The 24,452-nt window shown below is 51.1% G+C and overlaps 1 protein-coding gene and 1 pseudogene across 1 annotated transcript; both read left to right on the forward strand.

Moving 5' to 3' along the window:
* Positions 1 to 8,412: 8,412 nt before the first annotated feature.
* Positions 8,413 to 9,356, forward strand: LOC137160188 (olfactory receptor 52K2-like; annotated as a pseudogene).
* A 13,813-nt stretch (positions 9,357 to 23,169) lies between these two features.
* LOC137160189 (olfactory receptor 52D1-like) lies at positions 23,170 to 24,120 on the forward strand. The gene has a single exon (XM_067558637.1). It carries the CDS (start codon positions 23,170 to 23,172, stop codon positions 24,118 to 24,120), a length of 951 nt encoding a protein of 316 aa, XP_067414738.1.
* The last annotated feature ends 332 nt before the right edge of the window (positions 24,121 to 24,452 follow it).

Here is a 24,452-nt window from a genome sequence, read left to right on the forward strand (position 1 = left end):
GTAGCCACACGTTAGTGGATGAGACAGGGCAACTCGGGCGGCGTGTTGCAGCTGGATCCCCGCCGACCCCGTGGCAACCGCCTTTGCCACTGACAGGGCCCTGGGCTGGGACACAGTGGAGACGGGCGGCCTGTGTCCCCCTTCCCTATCCTCCGTGAGAAAGCCTTCCCCGCCGTGCCGTTCCAGAGAGCGGCTTGCTCACCTGCCGGCCCTGCCTGAGGGCCTGGCGCTTAGACTCCTTACTTTGCCCGCCCGGCCTAGGGGCCTGGCGCTAGGCTGCTTGCCCTGAGAAGGGCCCAAGACTGCTCCCAGTGAGAGGTAGCCGGGAGGGGTGGTCCCCCTCTGAGGAGGACCCAGAGAGGGAGCCAGACCCACCCTGGCTGATAGAACCCTCCCCCAGGGGAAGCCCTGACCGGAGGCAGGTGGGCGGGTCTAGGCTTTTAAAGGCCCCAGTGGCCCCACCTGACTGGAAGCAGGGGGCGGAGCTAGGCCTTTAAAAGCCAGGCCGGTGAGCTTAGTTAGAGGGAGATGGCCAAAGGGGAAGGATGTGTCTCCTCCCTAAGGCTGGGCCGGGGAGCTGCGCTCAAAGGGAGCGGCCGGCCTTAACCCCAGCCTGGGGATCCACGGAGGACTCCCCCCCAGTATCCTACGGCCTGGGAGTTGGAGGAGGGCCCACCAGAGGACCCCACGGCCTGGGAGCCGGAAGAAGGCCCATCGGGGCTCCCCGCTGACTACGAGCCTGAGGAGAACCCCCCTGAGACACCCGGGGCCTGGGAGCCGGACGCGGACCTGCCGGAGCAGTACAGAGCCTGGGACCCCGAGAACTTACCGGCCCTGCCTGAGGCCTGGGGGCCGCAGGACCTGGAGGAGCTGCTCTCCGAGGACGAGCCCATGGAGCTGCCCGAGCTGCCGCCTGTGGACGAGGAGGGCCTAGCAGGCCTACCACGCCTCAGCGACCCAGAGGAGGCAGGTACCGGGGGTTTCGGGGAGGAAGAAGCCCAGGGGTAGCCACACGTTAGTGGCTGATTCAGGAGCAACCCGGGCGGCGTGTTGCGGCTGGATCCCCGCCGACCCCGTGGCAACCGCCTTTGCCACTGACAGGGCCCTGGGCTGGGACGCAGTGGAGACGGGCGGGCTTGCGTCCCCCTTCCCTATCCTCCGTGAGAAAGCCTTCCCCGCCGTGCCGTTCCAGAGAGCGGCTTGCTCACCTGCCGGCCCTGCCTGAGGGCCTGGCGCTTAGACTGCCTGCGTGGTCGGCCCTTCGTGAGGGCCTGGCGCTTAGACTCCTTACTTTGCCCGCCCGGCCTAGGGGCCTGGCGCTAGGCTGCTTGCCCTGAGAAGGGCCCAAGACTGCTCCCAGTGAGAGGTAGCCGGGAGGGGTGGTCCCCCCTCTGAGGAGGACCCAGAGAGGCGAAAACCCGGACGCTGCTCCCCGGTTCTAGGGGCACGTCCACAAGCCAGCACATGGCATCGCTTCTCTTTGTGCTGCAGTCAATTGATGCAGTGAGGCTGCGTGTGTGTCGTGATGAAGGGAGTTGCAGTCCTTCTCACACAGGAGGGGGTTTTAAATAAACAGCTACAAACCACAGCCACAAAAATAGGTTTCCGCACAGCTCAGTCTTCAGCCTTGTCTTGCTTGTTTACCACAGACCACTCGGTGCCTGGAATCCTGCACAGTGCACAGAGGCCTAACAACGGGCTGCACAGAACCAGCTCAGTGCAGCGTGTGACTGTAAGGCCCTGCTTAGTGTCTTTCGGTAACAGCACCCCAGCCATAATAATCTACATTTAGTGCATGGAGAGCCTGGGGCCCAGAGTCAGCAAATGACTTGTCCAAGGTCCTCCAGCGAATCCGTGGCAAAGCTGGAACTCTTCACTCCCAGCTCACCAGAGAGAGCAAGCGCCAGGCCTCTGTGCTGCTGTGTGGGCCTGACTAGCCAGGTCTGAGGAACTGGCAGCTAGGGACTCGTGGGCTGTGTTCTTGGCTCAAGGCACTTTCCTTCCTGCTGCCTCAGTTTCCCCATCTGTTAAAGGGGGATACTGTCCAACTATCAACGGTGAGCTCTGTGTCCATATGTCACTCTGCCTCATTGGCTCACAGCTGAGAACACCAGATCCAGGACAGACGGCTGAGAAGCAGGGCAGACTCACCCCACACTGGTGGTTCTTCAATCCCTAGATTATCTCAAGCCAGTAACAAAAGTGAACTTTGAGAAGTCAAAAATGCAGTCCTCTTAGGCACCCAGCTCTGAGTTCACCACCCAGATGCTGGACTCTATGAGGAGTGGTTACTGGAACCAATTTCGTCACGGAGAGGGGCCTTCTAATCTCCATAGATCAGTCACTGAGCCAGGTCAACATATCACTCAGGCCTGACCCAGTAGCAGGTTGATGCTAATCCTTTAGTAACGAAAAACTAAAGGTTTAATAATAAAAGAAGCTTCCTTCTCATAAATCCAGCCCAGAGAAAAGCAGCAGGAAATGAAGACAAAAGATGGTGATGTCTCAGGGGTTTTTATACCCTTTGCCCTGTGTGTGGAATTTTACCGACTGAAACACAGCTGTCAGCCTCTGTTTGTAGAAAGTTACTGGCCCAATATGGAGTCCAGGGTCCCATGAGCAGATCACAGCTCCTTGCACGGCTTGGTGACTCACGGGGCAGCCATTGCTCATATTCTTGCAGAGGTGTGCACAGGAAGAGCTATCTGGGTGCTGGGAGTTTCTTCTGTGACCCATTGTGAGAGCTCAGTGTCCTTGACAGGCCATCAAGCCTCCTGGACTTTGAACAACCTGCCCAGCCAGGAGGTTTATGAGAGTCCCCGTGTCTTCTGGGACTAGCCCAGGGACAGCCCTCCTCGCTGGGATTCAGTCCTGTGCTATCGCTGATATTTACACTGTGCTGCTGATGTACTCAGGCCTTTTTAGAACATAAAAGCAGATTTGACTTTTTAATCTTGTGAATGCTGCAGTAGTGTGTGGTAGCAGAGAGCACTGCCACCCGGACCATGCCTCTTCTGACATTCCCACAGCGCCGCTTGCTCCAGAAGGGATCCAGCAGCTTTAGTAACTAGAAATAGGATCCGTTGCACCCACTTCTGAGGGGGAACATGGCAGCTGTTTAGCAGCGCACAGCTCCCCTGCAGAACACAGTTTAGAACAGGACAGGAAGAGGAATTTCCTTTGAAACAAGGTCTTCATTTCATGTGTCCAGCCCAATGCAGCTTGAGTCCTTCATGGGAGGTGCTGGGCACAGTTGCATACAAAGAAGAAGAAGAAGAATATTGTATCCAATCAACAGTCCAGGGTGACTCAGTTTACCCACGTTGAAATTTGACCAGGACATTGGGGTTCCCAACGTCACTTCTGCTGCCATGTAAGATTTTAGTAAAATGATCAGGGCCTCAGTTTTACATTGTGTCTGGAAATTAATTTGAGCAACCCACATACACCAGCACAGGCCATCGGTTTGTGGACTGATGGAGAGGGAAGGGTCATCAGCAAAATAAATCTGACATGTCAAACAGACGTGATTTCTTTTGTTAGGTGATAAAATTTGGTGGCTAAAGGGAACTGGGGAGATGTAAGAGACTTAGACCATTACAAGGTGTTTGATTTAATACCACATGATATTCAGATTAATAATCTAGCCCTAGACAGAATTACTGATCTCTGATCCCTTAGCGACAGCCCTGTGTGTTTGTAGAAAATGTCCATATCTCTCCTGCATCAGATCTCCTTCTCCAGATCTGCCTGTCTGCTAGCTAGCCATCCATCCCAGGCATTGAGAGGGCGTCAGACCCTATGGAGATCTAGCCATTATCCCTACTTCTCTGACTAATTGACGATAATGTTTAAATGTACACAAGTACACTGAGCAACCAATTCCTCTCTGACTCCGCAGAGAGCCCGGGAGTTCTCCTCTCCCTTTGGGAAGGACCCTTAATTACTGTTTACTCCTACAGATGGATAACGAACACAGAAGCGCAGACATGCAGAGACATTGGCTGGTGTCTCCTGTCTGCAGCCTACGAACCCCACTGGGATTGCCCAGAGCTATATTATAAACCCATTTCCATCCTGCCCGGGACACTTGCCCTGTGTCAGCTCTCGGCGTGGGATGCTGTTGCAGATGCTGCTGTGAGAGAGGTGTGGGACACGGCTACCTGCCAGGGGGATTCCCAGGGAAGACACTTCCAGCTCACAACTCACAGGTACCTATCGCATGCTCAGAGCGCACTGCTTGACAGACCCCGGGCAAAGTGGGCAGGATGGAGTAGAGAACAAGTCTGTGGTCCTTTGTGCTCTGCACAGCCAGTAAACATCCCTGGCCCTTTCCACAGGTGATGAGTATACTCCAGTATCACTGGCCACAATGCCCCGCTTCGCTATTAAATCGCTATGGCTTGATAGATCCCTGGCTGGGATGGTTTAGCTGAGGTTACTCCCGCTTTGAGCAGGGGGTTGGACTGGACACCTCCTGAGGTCCCTTCCAACTCTACTATTCTATGACTCTATGATACTGGAATACTGCGTCCAGTTCTAGTGTCCACGTTTTAAAAAGGATGTTGAAATATTGCAGAGGATGCAGAAAAAAGCCACAAAAACGATCCAAGGACTGGAGAAAAAACCTTACGGAATGAGACTGACAGAGCCTAATCTATTTATCTTATCAAAAAGAGAATCTACAGGAGACTTGATTGTGAAAGTGGTTTCCTGGGGAGAATACTCTGGGGAATAACAGGCTCTTTAACCAAGCGGAGGAAGGCAGAGCAAGACCCTTTGGGTGGAAGCTGAAGACAGAAAAATTCCAGTAGAAATAAGGACCAAATGTTTAACACTGAGGGTGATTCAAGGTTAGAACAAAGAGTGCAGGGACGTGGTGAATTCTCTGACTCATCATGTCGTCACACCAGACAGGATGCTTCTCTGGAAGATATTCTGAGGGCTTGGCTACACTTAATACATTACATAGGCTCCACTGTTTCACTTCAATGTAGACACTGCCTGTGCCGACTGGAGGGGTTCTCCCATCAGCGTAGGTAATCCATCTCTCTGAGAGGTGGTAGATAGGTGAATGGAAGAATTCTTCTCTCGACCTTGTGCTGTCTACACTCGAGATTAGCTTCGTAGAGCTACATCTGTCAGGGGGGTGGATTTCTTTCTTCTGCAAAAAAAAGGGAATGCAATTTTGGGTTGCATTAACAGAGGCATCGCATGCAAGTCACAGGAGTTGATAGCCCTGCTCTGCTAGGTGCTGGCTAGCCATCACTTGCAGTATTGTGTCCTATTTTGGTCACCAATGTGTGGAAAGGATGTGGGGAAACTGGGAAGGATGCAGAGGGGAGCAGCAAAGATGCTCAGAGGGATGCAATAGAAGCTATCTGAGCAAAGGCTGAAGGAACTCGGTATGTTTAGTTTAAAACAGAGGAGATATGGGGGGACATGATCACCATCTTCAGATACCTGAAAGGCTGCTATGAAAAAAGACAGAAAAGTTGTTCTCTCCTGCTACTGCGGGCAGGACAAGAGGCAGTGGGTTCAAACTACAGCATAACAGAGTTAGATTAAATCTCAGGCAGAAATCCCTCAGTGTAAGAACATTCCCATTCCAGCGCTGCACCACCCTTCTAGGGAAAAGCTTTTTCCTAACGTCCAACCTAGCCCTCCCCCTCTGCAACTTGAGACCGTTGCTCCTTGTTCTGTCATCTGCCACCACTGAGAACAGCCTAGCTCCATCCTCCCTGGAACCCTAGCTTAGTGTCATCTGTAAACTTGCTGAGGGTGCAATCTACCCCATCCTCCAGATCATTGCTGAAAAAGTTGAACAAAACCACTGCCATGTACAGAGATATAATCATTCCCCTCCTCCCACTCACTACTCCCATTCATACATCCAAGGATCACATTAGCCCTTTTTGTCACAGCGTCACACTAGGAGCTCAGGATGAGTTGGTTGTCCACTATGGTCCCTAAATCCTTTCCAGAGTCACTGGTTTCCATTCTACAGTCCCTTATTCTGTAGCTCAGGACTGCATTTGGCTGTATTAAAACATTTTGTTTCAACGGTCAAATAGTCCAGATCCATCTCTATGCCTGCCTTGTCCTCAGCACTTTAACCACTCTGCCAACTTTGTGTCACCCACAAATTTTGCCTGCAATGATTTTATGTTCACTTCCAGAGCAGTGATGAAAATGTGGATTTGCACTGGGCCTAGAACTTATCCCCTGCAAAATCCCACTTGAAACCCACCCCCTATGACTGAGAATGGCCCCTTTACACCTGCTTTCTGAGATCTGTCCATTAGACCGTTTTAGTCCATTTAACATGTGCTCTATTGCTAGTGTATGGTGTTAATTTTTTCTATCTGAATGTTTTGCCCTGCTAAATCAAATGCCTCACGGAAACCGAAGTCTGTTGCATCTGTTCTGTTCCCTTGATCTACCCAACTTGTACTCTCATTAAAAGATGAAATTGGTTTTATCTGACAAGACTGGTTTTCCATAACCCCTGTTTGCTGGCATCAATTATATTCCTACCCTTTAATTCTATATCGATTTAATCCCATATCAGCTTTTTCCATTGTTTTGCCCAGGATTGGTATCAGGATAACCAACCTGTAGTCATCCTGCTCAGCCTTTTGGAATATTGGCAATCTATTGGCACTCTTCCAGATGGCTGGAATGTCCCCAGTATTTCAAGATTTATTAAACATTTACATAAGTGGGCTGGAGGATCTCCTAGGCCACCTCTTTTACTCACTTGTGCAAGTTTTCCAGGCCTGTTCATTTGAAAAAGGTCGTTCCCTAGTAAATGCTTTTGAACATCCTCCTTGAGTGCTAAAGGGCTGGAAAGTATTTCATAACCTGCTGTGGTATGAGTACACCAAACTGCTTCTTTCCAAATACAGAACAAAGATATTGACTGACCACATCTACCTTTTCTGTCACATTCACGAGTTTTGTTTCTCCCTCTGGAAATTGTGAGGATTGTTTTTGTTCTTAATTTACTGAGTAATCTCCTGTTTGTTATCCTTAGCCCTGCCAAAGATGGATTTTTCCCTGATGTCTTTGACGTCCCTTGTCCATTTTCATAACGTCCGAGTTCTATTGCATGCTATCTATTTATCCGTTTTCCCACTGGTTGTATATTGCTTCCCCCCACCAATTACTGCTTTCGTTTTGCCACTGAACTGGGTTTTTAGCCAGGTTCTCCACTTCCTTCACTGTGGAATCGTGGCTTCTGGGCTCCTTAATAAACTCTTCACAATTTCCATTCACGTTTTTCTTCCCAATCGATTTTGCTGATAATTTTCCAGCGTTTGGGAATTACCCTTTGGAAGCACTGAGTGTCTAGAGATACTATTGGTTGGGAACTATTCTCTGTTTGTCCATTTGAACGTCATCCGCGCCATGCTTGGTTTTGTTCTCCTCTATCACATGCCCCCTTCTGAGACAGGTGAGGGGCTCTGCTGGGCTGTCCCGGTCTGGTGAACTGCGGAGGGGGCAGGCTCAGGGTGTGGGGTGAGTGCTGAGAACCAGGGGTAAGGGGACTATTCGCCCCTCACTGGCCGAGCCGCAGCAAGCCGCGCTGAGCAGGGGCTGGTGCTGGGGCTGGGGCCGTCTGGGCCGGGTGCGTCAGTGAGCGGCTGGGCAGCGACGTGGGGCTGACCCTGGGCAGGGCCCGGCGCAGGGAGACGCCCCCAGCCCAGAGGCCGCGCAGGCCGGACTCAGGGGGGTCGTGACCCCGACGGGGGGGCTGACACTGGGAGAAGGGCCCTGCCCCCTAGCGCCTGGGGCGTGTGGCTGCCCCAGAGCCCGTGTCCGACCCACGGCATCCCTGCCCCACAGCCAGGCCTGGGAAGGGCCTGTGACATGTGACCCAGACTGTGAGCGTCCCTCACACCCCACAGACGCCGTGTGTGGGGCCGGGCCAGGGGCAGCGCTGGGGGTTTGCCTTCCACCTTCCCCTCTTTTCCACTTGTTTATTGGTGGCTGTTTAATAAATTGTATTTGCTTTGAGCCACACACAACGATCAGTGGGTCAGGGAAGCGGCCAGTGCAGAGCCCCCGGGGTAGGGACACCCTCGCCCTGTGCTAAGTGACCATGGCAAGGTTGGGGGTCGAGCCCCCAGGGATCCTGGGCCTAGCCAGCTCTTCCCCAGGAAGGTGCAGGGCTCAGCCCTCCTTGGCTGGCGGTGCGGCACGGCAGCTCCCCTCTGGCTGCGAATCCTGCTCTGCTGCTCTGTGAACGGAGACGTTCGACCAGCAGTGTCAGCAAGTAGCTTTAGGGTTTGCTGTTCTGCAGGGCGTTTGGCTAATGCTAATGCTAATGGCTCTCTGTCAGTTACAGCCCCGGACGGGGCCTGGGAAGCAGGCGTGCCGTGGACCAGACCAGACCCAGCCGGCCCCACCATGGCAGCTCCCAACAGGACCACACCCCAACCCTCCACCTTCATCCTCCTGGGCATCCCAGGCTGGAGGCGGCGCACGGCTGGATCTCCATCCCCTTCTGCTCCGCCTATATTCTGTCCCTTCTCGGGAACTGCCTCCTCCTGGCTGTTATCAAGACCGAGCCGAGCCTCCACGAGCCCATGTACCTTTTCCTTTCCATGCTGGCGCTCGCCGACCTGACCATCTCCAGCACCGCCCTGCCCAAAATCCTCTCCATATTCTGGTTCAAGGACGGGGCCATTTGCAAGGACGCTTGCCTGGCCCAGATGTTTCTCTTTCACTCCCTGACCGCCATGGAGTCTGGGTTCATACTGGCCATGGCCTTCGATCGCTACGTCGCGATCTGTAACCCCCTGAGACACTCGGCCATCCTGACCCACAGGGCCGTCACCAAGATAGGGCTGGGGATGGTTTTGAGGGGGCCGTGTTACTGGCTCCACACCCGTTCCTGCTGAAATGGCTGCCGTACTGTCATTTCTCACACCTATTGTGAGTTCATGGCCCTGGTGAAACTGGCCTGTGGAGACACGACGGTCACGAGAGCCTATGGTCTGGTCGTAGCATTTCTCACTGCGGGGGTAGATTTTACCCTCATTGTCCTGTCCTACATCCTGATCCTCCGGACCGTCTGCATGCTCCCCTCCAGGGAGGCGCAGCTCCCGGCCCTCAGCACCTGTGGCTCCCATCTCTGTGTCATCCTCGTGTTTTACATACCAGCATTTTTCTCCTTTCTCACCCATCGGTTTGGGCCCAGTGTGGTTCCCCATGTTCACATTATTGTTTCCAACATCTATCTGCTGGTTCCACCCATGACGAATCCCATCATCTATGGGGTCAGAACCAAAAAGATCCGGGAGAGCGTCCTCAGGGTCTTCTCCATTAGGGGCCTTCCAGCTCTCTTGTAGGGAGAAGCTGTGACCCGGCCATTCCCAGGGCAGCCACCAGAAAATGCCAAGGTCAAGGCAGGCTGTAAAAGGGGAGCAGAATCTCCCAGCACTGGTTGTTGGCACTGAAGCCAGACTTCCCAATCAGCCACAAACTGCACTTCTGAATCCCCACAGAAGCCAGTAAACAAATGCACACAGCCCCCTTTACTGCATTTCAGCTCCTGGCTCCCAAATCAGCACTAGGTCCGGTAAAGAGACCAGTTATTTAAACTCTCTGCTCTTTACTAAAAAGGTTCCCTCTGACCCCAAGGGGTCAGCCACAGCACCAGTTCAGTATAAGTGTGGACCTTACCTAAAATACCACGCTGCCAGCCAATCCTTTAGTTACTAAAACTAAAGGTTTATTGTAAAAAGAAAGAAATAAACCATGAGAAAAATGTTAAAGGGTCAAACCAAATCAGACACATACAAATGATTGAAAGTCCATATACATCAGGTTTCTAGAAGAATTGTGGAGTTGCAGGCTTGTTTAGTTCTCTCTGGTTCACATCCAGTACCTGGATGGGTCTAAGTCCTTCGGTTCAGTTGCAAGATGAATAGATCCAGAGGTAGGTGTGTGTCTGTAGCTGAACAGGAAGAAAGGCAAAAGGGTTTCTGTGGTTTGATCTTATAAACCCTCTGTCCCTGGCCATGCGGCCTGGGGAAAGTTACAGGAGCTAAAATGGAGTCCAGCATCACATGGGCCAATCCTGGTAACTCTTCAGCTATGCCTTCAGTTTCTTCCTGGGCCTTTTGCTTCTGTAAAGGTTTTGATGGGCCATTAAGCGGGCTATTGTCCTTTCGACTGTTCCTGCCCTGTGCCTGAGACCCGAGCACTGGAGCGGCAGGGCGGGTGGTTCTGATCCAGGCTGCTGCTCCGAGCGGCGTGGGGCGCGGGAGGAATGCAGACCCGATCCAGACTGGGGTCGCTGGGCACTGCGCCTACAGAAAGGGTTTTCAGTTATGGGCCCCAAAACACAATCATTTCCGGACCCACTAACCTCAGTGCCGTTCAGCCAGCTCACCCCAGGGCCGTCCCAATCCCCTGCCCTCTGCAGCCTCCTGGCCGGCTTTGGCCGTGCCGAGGGCTGCACCTGTCCCACTGACACCAGGCAGGGTTTGAGGCGGTCAGGGTTGCTCCCTGCTTAGCCCAGGTGCAGCGAGTGTAGTGAGGACGCAGTGCGGGAGCCGACAGGCCAGTCGGGAGCGCAGAGGAAGCAGGAGCGGGTATAAAAGCAGCTCTGGGGGAGCCCAGGTGCTGACATGGGGAGCAGGGCTGTGTGGCAGGCGGGTGAGGCTGTGCATCAGACTCCAGCCAGCTTGGACCTAAAGCTCAGGTAGAAAGTCCTGAGGGAAAAGACCATTGTGTGGACACTAGAACTGGATGAAATATTCCAGCATCAGTTTCTCCACTGCCGTGTACAGAGATAAAATCATTCCCCTCCTCCCACTCACTACTCCCATTCATACATCCAAGGATCACATTAGCCCTTTTTGTCACAGCGTCACACTAGGAGCTCAGGATGAGTTGGTTGTCCACTATGGTCCCTAAATCCTTTTCAGAGTCAATGGTTTCCATTCTACAGTCCCTTATTCTGTAGCTCAGGCCTGCATTTGGCTGTACTAAAACATTCTGTTTCAGTGGTGAAACAGTCCAGATCCATCTCTATGCCTGCCTTGTCCTCAGCACTTTAACCACTCTGCCAACTTTGTGTCATCCACAAATTTTGCCTGCAATGATTTTATGTTCACTTCCAGAGCAGTGATGAAAATGTGGATTTGCACTGGGCCTAGAACTTATGCCCTGCAAAATCCCACTAGAAACCCACCCCCATTCATTGACAATGGCCCATTTACACCTGCTTTCTGAGATCTGTCCATTAGCCCGTTTTAGTCCATTTAACATGTGCTCTATTGCTAGTGTATGGTGTTAATTTTTTCTATCTGAATATTTTGCTCTGCTAAATCAAATGCCTCACGGAAAGTGAAGTCTGTTGCATCTGTTCTGTTCCCTTGATCCACCCAACTTGTATTCTCATTAAAGGATGAAATCGGGTTTGTCTGACAAAACCAGTTTTCCATAACCTCTGTTTGCTGGCATCAATTATATTCCTACCCTTTAATTCTATATCGATTTAATCCCGTATCAGCTTTTCCATTGTTTTGCCCAGGATTGGTGTCAGGATAACCAACCTAAAGTCATCCCTGTGACCCGTCTGTGCCTAAAGTTGTCACCTGAGAATGCCAAGGTCAAGGCAGGCTGTAAAAGGAGAGCAGATTCTCCCAGCACTGGTGGGTGGCACTGAAGCCAGACTTCCCAACCAGCCACAAACTGCACTTCTGAATCCCCACAGAAGCCAGTAAACAAATGCACACAGCCCCCTTTACTGCATTTCAGCCGCTGGCTCCCAAATCAGCACTAGGTCCAGTAAAGAGACCAGTTATTTAAACTCTATGCTCTTTACTAAAAAGTTCCCTCTGACCCCAAGGGGTCAGCCACAGCACCAGTTCAATATAAGTTTGGATCTTACCTAAAATATCACGCTGCCAGCCAATCCTTTAGTAACTAGAACTAAAGGTTTATTTTAAAAAGAAAGGAACAAACTATAAGAGAAATGTGAAAGGATTAAAGCAATCAGACACATACAAGTGATTTGAAAGTCCGTATATATCAGGTTTCCAGTAGAATTGTGGAGTTTGCAGGCTTGTATAGTCCCTCTGGTGTACATCCAACACCTGGATAGGCCTCAGTCCTTTGTTTCACAGCTTCAGTTCAGTTGTAGATGAGTTGATCCAGAGGTAGGCTGAAAACTGAAGACTGAAGACAAAATGGATGTGGGCCAGCTGCCTTTTATGGCCTTTGGCCTTTGCCATGCTGCTTGTGGAAATTTACAGGAATAAGATGGAGTCCAGGGTCACAGGTATATTCCTGGCTTTTCCCCCTGAGCCCATTGTACCTGTGAATTTCCTTAACGGGCCATTAAGCAGGCTATGCTGCAGCCATCCTGTCTGGGGTGTCGCCCAGAAACACAGCACAATATGAAATACAGCTAAAAACATATCCATAACTTCCATTACACACACAACACACGAACAGAAACATCATCATCTTACTTAGCACATTACAGCCTTTCTAACGGTGCCTGACATGGCATATCTCACACGAATTATTATGATTCTGACGTATTGTTGTTAAAAATATAATAAATGCCCCCCCCCCAATCCAGCCAACGTGACAGCCCCATGGAAAATTGAAGCAGAAAGGGGTGTCCCTAGACACTGCTGAATGCATCACAGGAACTTTTCATTCTTGCTTTTGTATTAGTACAATTTCCAACATGTTTCAAGGGTTTTTCAAAGTATCAGGCACATGGTGCATTCTTACACTTTCTGGCATGAGCAACAAATTAATGACAAGTTTTCACATTGGCTTTAGTGTTAACAGCAAAATCATGTTTAGTTAAAATAGGCTTTGTCTTTGTAAGGTTCACTATGGAGCTCACGATCGTGTTCAGTTTGTAAGGGTTCAGATAGCTCAGTAGTAGGTTGGATCTGCTCTTGCTGCATAATCTCTGCCCCTCTGATGTGATCTTGCCCGGCGTGTCCTCTGTGCTAACAGCTATGAGCAGATCTTTCTCCCCCCCGCCAGGCAGGTAACTTGCACTACCACACACACTAGCTAGTTCACTCGTTTTCACATTTTTAACTGCTACCCATTTCAAGGCTGGATGCTGTTCCAAGGTATCCACCCCGGATCTTTCTAAAACAAAGTCAGCAAATCCATCCACCTGTGAAAAGCTCTGGCAGTGAGAAACTGACCCAAGTCCCTCAGTATATAAACTGTTGCTTCTTGCTACAGGCAGGGATTCATCCTGAGCTCACTTACTCAATTCAGTTTCACACCCTTCAGCTTCAGCAAACTGCTCGCAAAAGCTGCTGGGAGGTTTTATTCCTTCAGGAGCAGTTTTAGGCAACAAACCATTTTCCACAGCAATGTTAGCCTTCCCCTCTTCAGCCAGATGTTGTTCTAAAGAAACATTTCCCTGAGCCCTGACAGACTCTTTCTGGGTTTCAGGTAAAAGTCCAGAACCAACGCTGAGACACCTGGCACATCCTCAGTCAGCATGAGCTGAGAGGCCCACTCCGTCTGCTCTCTAGACAAGACTGGAGACAAGCTCTCTCTCGGCAGATAAACTGCTATTCTTCACATTCACAAAGATAGACATTTCCTCCCCTTTGTCCTAGCCCAGAGGGCTGTTCCCCTCACTCCTTTCAGTACAGCCACCCTCCGTAGCCCAGCCCCTTTCAGTCACAGCATTTGAGGCCAGAAGGGTCCGACCCCCCGGATATGACAGGCCGCCCGCACCACGCAGCACGCACCGATGAACCCAGCAACCAGCATTAGACCAAAGCAGCCTGGATTGTTCCTGGCCAGGGGTACTAATGCCCGAGACGCGCACAATGGCGCTGGCCTCCCCCAAATCTCTTCCTAAGGGCCCCAGAGGGGTGATGGGCGGAATATTCGTTTGTCCACCAGCGGACGCTGACGCGCCCATTTCGGCCCGTTGGATTCTGGGTCCGTTCTCCTTTGGTTTACTGGCCATTCCCCCCCCCCAGTCCTTGGGTGGTGTCTGGAGACCGTTTGGTGGGTCTGACTCACGCTGTTTCCCTTTTGTGCTGCTCCCAGTCACGTTCCTTGTTGGGGTCACGGTCAAATTGTACACCCCTTCCCCCCTTCCAGCGCCGGAGCAAACCGCCGGCAGGGCCCCCTTTGGCGCGAACCGCCGGCAGGGCCGCTGCAGCTGGGTTTGGTCTGTGCTGCAGAGGACAGGGTTAGCACAGGCGGGACAGGGAGGCAGGGACTGGCCACGAGGCTGTGCCCCGGCGGAGCAGCACGCTTGCCAGACCTGTACACCATAGCCAAGCCAGTCACAGGGACGCTGCCGAGGCGGGAGATGCGGGTGTCCTGCCCCTCTGTGGTGAAGAGGCCTGGGGGTGCGAGGTCTGCGGGTGGGGGGCACGGCGACTGCGGCTCCTTACAGCAGCCATGGTCACGTCCAGCCCACCTTACCCTCCCCACCGACTGTCTCCTCCTTGGGCCGTCAGGAGGCGCCTGTGGCATGCCTAGGCCTGGGACTGGGTTGGTCACAGGAGTGACCCCTCACGTGGCTGCGATAACTTTCCCCCTGGGGAGGTGAGCTGGGGCAGGCACAGGTGGGGCTGGGCTCCCAGGGCCCGTCTCCCTGTCTAGATGTAGGGACGGTGCCGAACACGGTGGGCTGCGGATCCCTGGCTGAGGGCCGCCACGTCTCAGCCGGGTGCCCAAACCACGGGGCTCTGCGGTGTCTGACGGGGGCTGCCTCCATCCCGCCCCTTGAAGCTGTTCCACTTAATTCAGTAACTGAATCTCACTTGGGCCAGAGACCGAGTTAGCACGACGCGCCCCCCCGGTGGTCAGGCCCTCACCTGAGAGGTTGCAAAGCCCCAGTCAAATCCCTTCACCCCAGCAGGGCGAGGGGGGGCGTACATGGGGGTCTCCTACACGGCCGGGTCCTTCCCCGTTGGGCTAACGGTTCCGAGGAAGGATGTCCTCCCCCGGCTGCTTTGCGTGGGGTTAGGCAGAGATGTGCCAGCCTTGCCCTGCTCACGGGCCATGCTGGGAGTTAGGTCTCCGGGCGCCTGGAGGGAGGCGGCGGGGTGCAGGTGCTCTGAGGCAGGGACATGGGCGCCTAGAACGTGTAATGCAAACACGCAGGTGCTGTGCACGTTCGGGCACCGGCGGGGACCAACCTCAGCCAGCCAGGCACTTTGGGAATCACAGGAGCACCTCAAAATGGGACATAGGTGCCGTGGTCTGCGGGGTGGGCACTGGGGACCTCTGAGGACCCCCGTTTGGAAATGAAGAATACAGAATAATGGCAGACAGCAGCCCCACGCTCAGGAATGGGCTCCGGTACGTGTAGGGGTGGTCCCGGGATGTTAGAGCACAAGACAGGGACGGTCTCAGTTTTTCCCAGACCAGCGCCTGCTGGTGAGAAAGAGGAGGGCGTGCGTCACTTCAGCTTCCCATTGCAGCCAAGTGCGCACGTGTTTGCTGAACAGAGCTGGCTTCACTCCTCAGCTGAAGCGGTGTCCTAAATCAGGGCTGACACTGCTGATATTTCTGTCCCATGTGCTGTGTTGCCGACCAGGTTCTCTGCTTTGCAGACTGCAGGATGAGTGTCTTTTCTCCTCCAGGGATCCCTCCCCACCCTTCTTCCTCCCAGCTCGCCTCCGGCTCACAGAGCAATAGCCAAGCCCCAAACCCTTGCATGGACTGTAGAGATTGTCAGGGCTGGTACGCAAGATAAGGAGCTCCAGGAAATGCAAGTCAAGCCCTGCGCCCTGTGCCAGATCCTTCCCGGGGGCGGCTGGGTTCTTCGGTTTGCATGAAAACAGAGCAGAGCTGGTGAAGGCATTGGAGTTTCACAGCTCGTCTCTGGGTGCCAACAAGCGCTTCCATTTCATGCGGATACCGGCTTTTTTCTGGTCCCCCCTGCCTGGCTAGTCCTCTCTCATTTGTTTGTTCGTTGGGAATGGCCAAATTACCTCTAAAAATTATTATTGTTTCTATTTTGTTATGGGCCAGGTCCCCATTGTGCTAGGCGCTGTACAAACCACAGAACAAAAAGCTGGTCCCTGCCCTGAAACATGTACAGTCTAAGCACCGAACAAGAACCAACAGCTGGATACAGACAGACAGGGGAGGTGGGATACAAGGAAACAAGGAGGCAATATTGCCCCACAAGATGGGCTGTGGTCTATAAACCTGCCGCAGTTCTGCAGTGGGTTGTGCCATGCAATGAAATCAATAAGGACTTTTGCATTTTTAAATGGTTTCTATTTACAAGGATCTCGGTGCAATTTCCTGGCACGTGATGTCTTGGCTTATGTTTCTTTAACAAAGCGAATATGTTTTTAAAATGAAATGTTATTCAGATTCTCACCCTGGGCCGGTGCCCACTGTATCCAGGTGTGGACGTGGAGGGATCAGTGTCTCACGGTGGCTGGACGTGAAAGCCAGACCAATTCACAGTACACGGCAGGACTAAGTGGGTGAGCTCCGCTGGCCTGTGTTATCAGGGGTCAGACTAGATGGCCTGATGGGACCTTCTGGCCTTGGAGTCTGCAAACTTGTGGTTCTTTCCTCTCTGACGCACTGAACTGCTGAAGGATGTAACAGTGAACAAAGGTTTCAGTAGCATTTAATCCCATTTTTGGGTGCATCGCCCTCCCCGCTCAGCCCGGCAGAGCTGTCCTGTGCAATGCACAGAGTGCGACGCGGTGTCAGCACTGAAACACACATTGCGATAAACCCCTGGGATTTGCAGAGGTAGGTAGACGATGCGGCTGAGAATCCAACAGGCGAAGGCATGTCAGGTGCTCCGGTACTACAGGGAGGAGGTCAGTGGAAGGGCAGAGAGAGGTAGGCGCCAGGCGGTTAATTTGCTTCGCTTTGCTCTTACAGCCAGTCTCAGGGGACCAAAGCTCCTGATTGCATCTCAGTCCCAATGGGTTTGAAGGACACTGTATAAACACCCCCTGATCTCCAACACCTACAGACCCTGAATGGCGCCCCCCCCGGCTCTGTTTGCATTTGGCTGCACTTGTCAGAGGAAAACACAGGCAGCTCATGACCTGCAGGGGAGGATTTACCCAAACCAAGCGAAGGTATTTATTATAACTCAGCTCGTAGCAGGAGATTCTCAGATCTGGTGTTCAGCAGAGGCTTAACTAGACAATGTGCTGCTTTTTGGTAGGTACCGTGCGTGAGATGCGTGGCTGGCAGGAGCTGTACACAGGACACAGTGCACGTTAGCCAGGGAAGACTGGGAACATCAAAATGGGCATGTTACTAACAGAACCGACAGGGCTTACCTACAAGTTAGCTAGATAGTCACAGCAGGGGCAGCTAACATGGGAGATGAATGGGGGGAGTAGAAACATTTCATTAACATCCTGTAAACTAAAGACAATGCTCCCCTCCCACCCGATAAAAACCAAACAAGAAAGGACGGAGCTGCAGGCGTAAAAGGAGACTGCCAGCAGAAGTCCAGCAGCAGAGTGGGGGTATCCAGGTTATTGCCCTGCATGCAGCATGTATGATCACCTGCTCAATGGGCGGGCGGCGTATGTGTGCATTCGGTACATGGATCTCCTGGCCCTCAGAGACCGCATCCGGGCTTTGGTGAGCAGGGCGGCGGAACTGGAGGAGCTAAGAGATACACAGAGTACATAGGTACATAGGGGCTGCATTTGGAATACTGTGTCCGGTTTTGGGCCCCCCACTACAAAAAGGATGTGGACAAATTGGAGAGAGTCCAGCGGAGGGCAACAAAAATGATGAGGGGGCTGGAGCACAAGACTTATGAGGAGAGGCTGAGGGAACTAGGCTTGTTTAGTCTGCAGAAGAGAAGAATGAGGGGGGATTTGATAGCAGCCTTTAACTACCTGAAAGGGGGTTCCAGGGAGGATGGAGCTAGGCTGTTCTCAGTGGTGGCAGATGACAGAATAAGAGCAACGGTCTCAAGTTGCAGTGGGGGAGGTCTAGGTTGAACATTAGGAAAAAGTTTTTCACTAGGAGGGTGGTGAAGCACTGGAATGGGTTACCTAGAGAGGTGGTGGAATCTCCATCTTTAGAGGTTTTTAAGCTGCAGCTTGACAAAGCCCTGGCTGGGATGGTTTAGCTGAGGTTAGTCCTGCTTTGAGCAGGGGGTTGGACTAGATACCTCCTCGGGTCCCTCCCAACTCTCATCTTCTATGACTCTACGATAGACGAGACTTTCCAGGACACAGGAGAACGATCCCACCCGCGGCCTGACAGCCTCTGTGCTGTTGAGGAGGCTGAAAGTCCCAGGGAAGGAGAACATCAAACTGTTGAGGAAGGAAATGATCCCGTAGTTGGGCCCCTCCTTCCAGATGATGTCCTGGTGTCCTCTCACACTGAGGACACCTCTCCGGGAGAGGGAAGAGACAGGTATCAGTAATGTGGGACAGAGAGCTGGGTTCGTGATGGCCAGGAGAACAGCAGGGTGACTTGCCTGCTGGATGAAAAGGTTGCGGCTCTCTCGAGACGCCTAGACAGCGTGTGTCACGCTGGGGAGGAGCCGGTGGTCGTGGTACATGTGGGTCCAATGACATAGGGAAGGATGGGAGAGAGGTCCTGGTGGCCAAATTTAGGCTGCTAGGTAAGGGACTGAAGTCCAGGATCTTCATGGTAGCATCCTCTGAAATGCTGCCAGTTCCACGCGCAGGGCCAGTTAAACAGGCAGAACTAACTGATGGGTCTCACTGCGTGGATGGGACAATGGTGTAAGGAGGGGGGGTTTAGATTTATTAGGAACTGGGGAGCCTTTTGGGAAAGGGGGAGCTATACAGGAAGGACAGACTCCACCTAACCCAGCATGAACCGGATTATTGCTGGCACGTAACACTAAAAAGGTTGTAAAGCAGTTTTTAAGCTAAGGGCTGGAGGAAGCAGACAGGTGTGGAGGAGCACATAGTTGGGACAGAGACATCCCTTAGGGGAGGAACTATTCATGGAGAGTCTCTGTAGCCTAGCGAGGAGGAGAGGACAGAGGAGGATAAAACATGGGTAGGATCTGATGAGAAACAGTCCAAAGAAAAAGAGTCGCATTCAATTACGTCACAGCATGGCAGACAGCTAACAAGTGACCGTTTTTAAAGTGCTTATACAGAAATGCTAGATGTGTGAATACTACGATGGGTGAACTTGAGCGCCTCTTATTAAATGAGGATATTGATATAACAGGCTTCACGGAAAATTGGTGGATTGAGGATAATCAATGGGACACAGTAAAACCAGGTTCCAAAATCTCTCGGCAGGACAGAAGAGGTGGTACTGGCGGGGAAGTGGCACTATCTGTGAAAGCAAGTGTAGAGTCAAATGAAGTAAACATCTTAAATGAACCCAGCTGTGCCATAGACTCTCTATAGATCGTCATTCCACGCTTGAACAATGAGAATACAGCAGGAGGAATCTATTCCCAATCACTTGACCAGGATTGTGACGGTGATTGTGAAATACTCGGGGATGTTAGTGAGGCTATAAAAAGAAAAAACTCAACAATAATGGAGGATTTCAACTACCCCACATTGACTGGGTACACGTCCCCTCAGGACGGGATGCAGCGGTAAAGTTTCTTGATGCCTTCAATGACTGCTCCTTGGAGCAGCCAGTCCTGGAGCCACAAGAGGAGCGGCAAGTCTTGATTTAGTCCTAAGGTGAATACAGCTGAACTGCTTGGTAAATAGTGAACAAAACATCATGAAATGTAACATCCCTGTGGGGGAAACACCAAAGCAGCCGTCATGGTAGCGTTTAATTTCTGAAGGGGGAACTACACATAAATGAAGAAGTTAATTAAACAGAAAATAATAGTGAAATCTCTGCAAGCTGCATGAAAAGTTTTTAAAGACACCATAATAGAGGCTCAATTTAAATGTTCCCCAAATTAAAAAGCTTAGTAAGAGGAGCAAAAAGTGCCACCGTGGCTAAACAACAAAGTAAAAGAAGCAGTTAGAGGCAAAAAAGTGGAAGTTAAATCTTGTTGAGGAAAATAGAAAGGAGCATAAACTCTGGCAAGTGAAATGTCATTTTTTAAAGTACATAGAATCATAGAATTGGAAGGGACCTCAGGAGGTCATCTAGTCCAACCCCCTGCTCAAAGCAGGACTAACCAGGACTAACCTCAGCTAAATCATCCCAGCCAGGGCTTTGTCAAGCCGCAGCATAAAAACCTCTAAAGATGGAGATTCCACCACCTCCCTCGGTAACCCATTCCAGTGCTTCACCACCCTCCTACTGAAAAACTTTTTCCTAATGTCCAACCTAGCCCTCCCCCTCTGCAACTTGAGACCGTTGCTCCTTGTTCTGTCATCTGCCACCACCGAGAACAGCCTAGCTCCATCCTCCCTGCAACCCTCTTTCAGGTAGTTAAAGGCTGCTATCAAATCCCCCCTCATTCTTCTCTTCTGCAGACTAAACAAGCCTAGTTCCCTCAGCCTCTCCTCATAAGTCTTGTGCTCCAGCCCCCTAATCATTTTTGTTGCCCTCCGCTGGACTCTCTCCAACTTCTCCACGTCCTTTTTGTGGTGAGGGCCCACAATTGGACACAATACTCCAAATGCGGCCTCACCAATGCCGAATAGAGGGGAACAATCACTTCCCGTGATCTGCTGGCAATGCTCCTACTAATGCAGCCCAATATGCTATTAGCCTTCTTGACAACCAGGACACACTGCTGACTCATATCCAGCTTTTTATCCACTGTAACCCCCAGGTCCTTTTCTGCAGAACTGCTGCCTAGCTCGTCGGTCCCCAGTCTGTAGCTGTGCATGGGATTCTTCCGTCCTAAGCGCAGGACTTTGCACTTGTCCTTGCTGAACCTCATCAAATTTCTTTTGGCCCAATCCTCCAGTTTGTTTAGGTCCTTCTGTATCCTATCTACCCCTACCCCCAGCTTACTGTCATCTGCAAGCATCAGAAGCAGGAAGCTGCTAAACAACCAGAGGTGGGTGGCACTGGACGATCGAGACGCTAAAGGAGCACTCAAGGAAGATAAGGCTATTGCCTAGAAACGAAATGAATTATTTGCATTGGTCTGCATTGGCTGAGGCTGTGAGGGAGATTCCCAAACTTGAGCCATTCTTTTTAGGTGACAAATCTGAGGATCGGTTCTAGATGGAGGTGTCATGAGAGGAGGCTACGGAACAAATGGATACATTAACCAGCAATAAGTCACCAGGACCAGATGGGATCCCCCCAAGAGCTCTGAAGGAACTCAAATGTGAAACTGTAGAACTACAAACTGTGGGATGTAACCAACCAGTTAAATCAGCTTCCGTACCAGATGACTGGAGGATAGCTAATGTGACGCCAATTTCTAAAAAAGTTTCCAAAGGCGATCCTGGCAATTACAGGCTGGTGAGCCTAACTTCAGTACCAGGGAAACTGGTTGAAACTATCGTACAGAACAGAATTATCAGACACAGAGATGAACACGGTTTGTTGGGGAAGAATCAACATGGATTTTGTAAAGGAAATCATGCCTCACCAATCTACTAGAATTCTTTGCGGGGGTCAACAAGCATGTGGGCAAAGGTGAGCCAATGGATATAGCGTATTTAGATTTTCAGAAAGTCTTTGACAAAGTCCTTCACCAGAGGCTCTTAAGCAAAGTAAGCTGTCATGGGGTAAGAGGAAAGGCCTCTCCTGGGTCAGTAACTGGTTAAAAGACAGGAAACAAAGAGTAGTAATAAATGTCCAGTTTTCAGAATGCAGAGAGGTAAATTGTGGTGTCCCCCAGGGGTCTGTTCTGGGACCAGTGCTATTCAACATATTCATAGATGATCTGGAAAAAGGGGTAAGCAGTGAGTAGCAAAATTTGCAGAAGATACAAAACTGCTCAAGATAGTTAAGTCCAAAGCAGACTGAGAAGACATACAGGGAGGGATCCCACAAAACTGGGTGACTGGGCAACAAAATGGCAGATGAAATTCAATGTTGATAAATGCAAAGTAATGCACATTGGAAAACAGAATCCCAGCTACACGTATACACTGATGGGGTCTAAGTTAGCTTATACCACTCAAGAAAGATCTTGGAGTCAGTGTGGATAGTTCTCTGAAAACATCCACTCAATGTGCAGCGACAGTCAAAAAAGCCAACAGAACATTGGGAATCATTAGGAAAGGGATACATAATAAGAGAGAAAATATTGTATTGTCTCTTTATAAATCCATGGTATTACCACATCTTGAATGCTGTGTGCAGATCTGGTCACCCCATCTCAAAAATATATATTGGCATTGGTAAATGAGGGGTATGGAAAAGCTTCCATATGAGGAGAGATTAAATAAGACTCGGACTTTTCACCTTGGAAAAGAGACGACTAAGGAGGGATATGCTAGAGGTCTGTAAAATCATGACTGGTGTGGAGAAAGTGAATAAGGAAGTGTTATTTACTACTTTTCATAACACAGAAACTAGGGGTCACCAAATGAAATGAATAGACAGCAGGTTTAAAATGAAAAAAAGGAAGTATTTCATCACACAATGCACAGTCAACCTGTGGAACTCCTTGCCAGAGGATGTTGATCAGTTCCTGAAGGACAGGTCCATCAATGGCTATTAGCCAGGATAGGCAGGCATTGCTGGTTGCCAGAGGCTGGGAGTGGCTGATGGGATGGATCATGTGATGATACCTGTTCTGTTTATTCCCTCTGAAGCACCTGGCATTGGCTACTGTCGGAAGACAGGACACTGGGCTAGGTGGACCATTGGTCTGACCCAGTGTGGCTGTTCTTATGTTCTTATTCAGTACAGAGTAACGGGAGGGGAATTTTATCTTTTAATCTTCCTTTAAGAATTAAGGCCCTGCCCCTGAAATGACACCTGTATGTACCTTCATACACTTCCCATTGAATTCAGTGGACCTGCACACATGTACAGAGTTGCGGATATCCATGAGTTTCAGTAGGGCCAGGGTGTTTATCTTTATGTGTCTCATGAAATGTGGATAATAACACTGACTGAGCAGCCTCACAGCGGTGTGGTGAAGATAAATCCATAAACATACAGGAGAGGCTCAGATAGCCGGGGCCAGAGAGCTGCCTTGGCAGAAGTGTTACAGCAATAAGATTATCTGCAAATGCCGGCTAAATTTCTGCTGATTTTGATCTTGCAGGGAGCGAAATTTTTGGAAGGTGCACAGGACACAGTATGCCCATCATGTCAACTACGAACAGCACCGACGCTGGCTCAGATGAGTTTTTCCTGCTGGGCATCCCAGGGCTGGAAGCTGCTCACATCTGGATTTCTATCCCCATCTGCGCCACATACATAATTGTGCTGCTAGGGAATGTTGTGGTGCTACTAGTGATTCTGGTGGAGCAAAGCCTGCATCAGCCCATGTACCTTTTCCTCTCCATGCTGGCTGTCTCGGATCTCATTCTAAGTTCCACCACAGTGCCTAAAATGTTGCTGATCCTCTGGTTCGAGGCTGGGGAAATCTCATTTGACGGCTGCCTCACCCAGATGTTCTTTGTCCATGCGGTTTTCGCTCTAGAGTCGGCGATCCTGCTGGCCATGGCCTTTGATAGGTACGTTGCCATCTGCGACCCCTTGAGATACAGAGCTGTGCTAACAAAGCTCCTGGTAGGGCGAATCGGCGTGCTGGGCATGCTCCGCAGCGTGTGCATAGTCCTTCCGTTCGTTTTCTTCCTGAAAAGGCTGCCGTTCTGTGGCCACCACGTCATCCCGCATACCTACTGTGAACACATGGACTTAGCCGAGCTGGCCTGTGCCGACATCACAGTCATTATTGTGTACAGTTTGACTGTCATTTTCTTAGCCATTGGGTTAGACGTTATCTTTATCGCTGTGTCTTACGTGCTGATCCTCAGGGCCGTCTTCCGCCTCACGTCCAAGGACGCCCGGCTCAAGGCGCTCAGCACCTGCGGCTCCCACGTCTGCGTCATATTAACATTTTACATACCAGCCTTCTTCTCGGTCACGAGCCATTGTTTGGGGCACAACGTCCCCCACCAAATTCACATTATTCTCGCCAACCTCTATGTGATGGTTCCACCCATCATGAACCCCATCATTTACGGGGTGAAAACCCAGCAGATCTGGGACAGGATACTGAAAATATTCAGTCCTCCCAGGAGCGTCCCCTGAAAACTCTCCTTGAATTAACGGCTGTCCGCTCAGAGCTGCTGACACGCGGCCCCAGAGCTGACGCCTATTGAAGGGTTGGATTCTGGTGCGTCGAGCCCCGAGGATCACAAACAGAAATACTGAGTTCAAGGTGACTGGAACATTCGTAGATTTGAGGCAGAAGGACCCATTATCTCATTTCAGTCTGTCCTCCTGGATGACTCAGGCCATTCCAGTTCACCCAGTTGCCCCTGTATAAAGCCCAATAAGTTGAAGTTTCACTAGTCTCTTTGAGAAAGGCATCCAGTCTTGATCTGTCGACAGCAAGAGACGGTGAATCCACCACTTTCCTT

This window comes from Emydura macquarii, unplaced genomic scaffold, assembly GCF_026122565.2.
Source record: "Emydura macquarii macquarii isolate MOO-44397 ecotype Brisbane River unplaced genomic scaffold, CSIRO-AGI_Emac_v2 contig_2170, whole genome shotgun sequence".
In the NCBI taxonomy this organism is placed as follows: domain Eukaryota; kingdom Metazoa; phylum Chordata; order Testudines; family Chelidae; genus Emydura; species Emydura macquarii.

Coding starts and splice junctions, on each gene's coding strand:
- LOC137160189 (XM_067558637.1), top strand. CDS start 23,170: ATGTCAACTACGAACAGCACCGACGCTGGCTCAGATGAGTTTTTCCTG.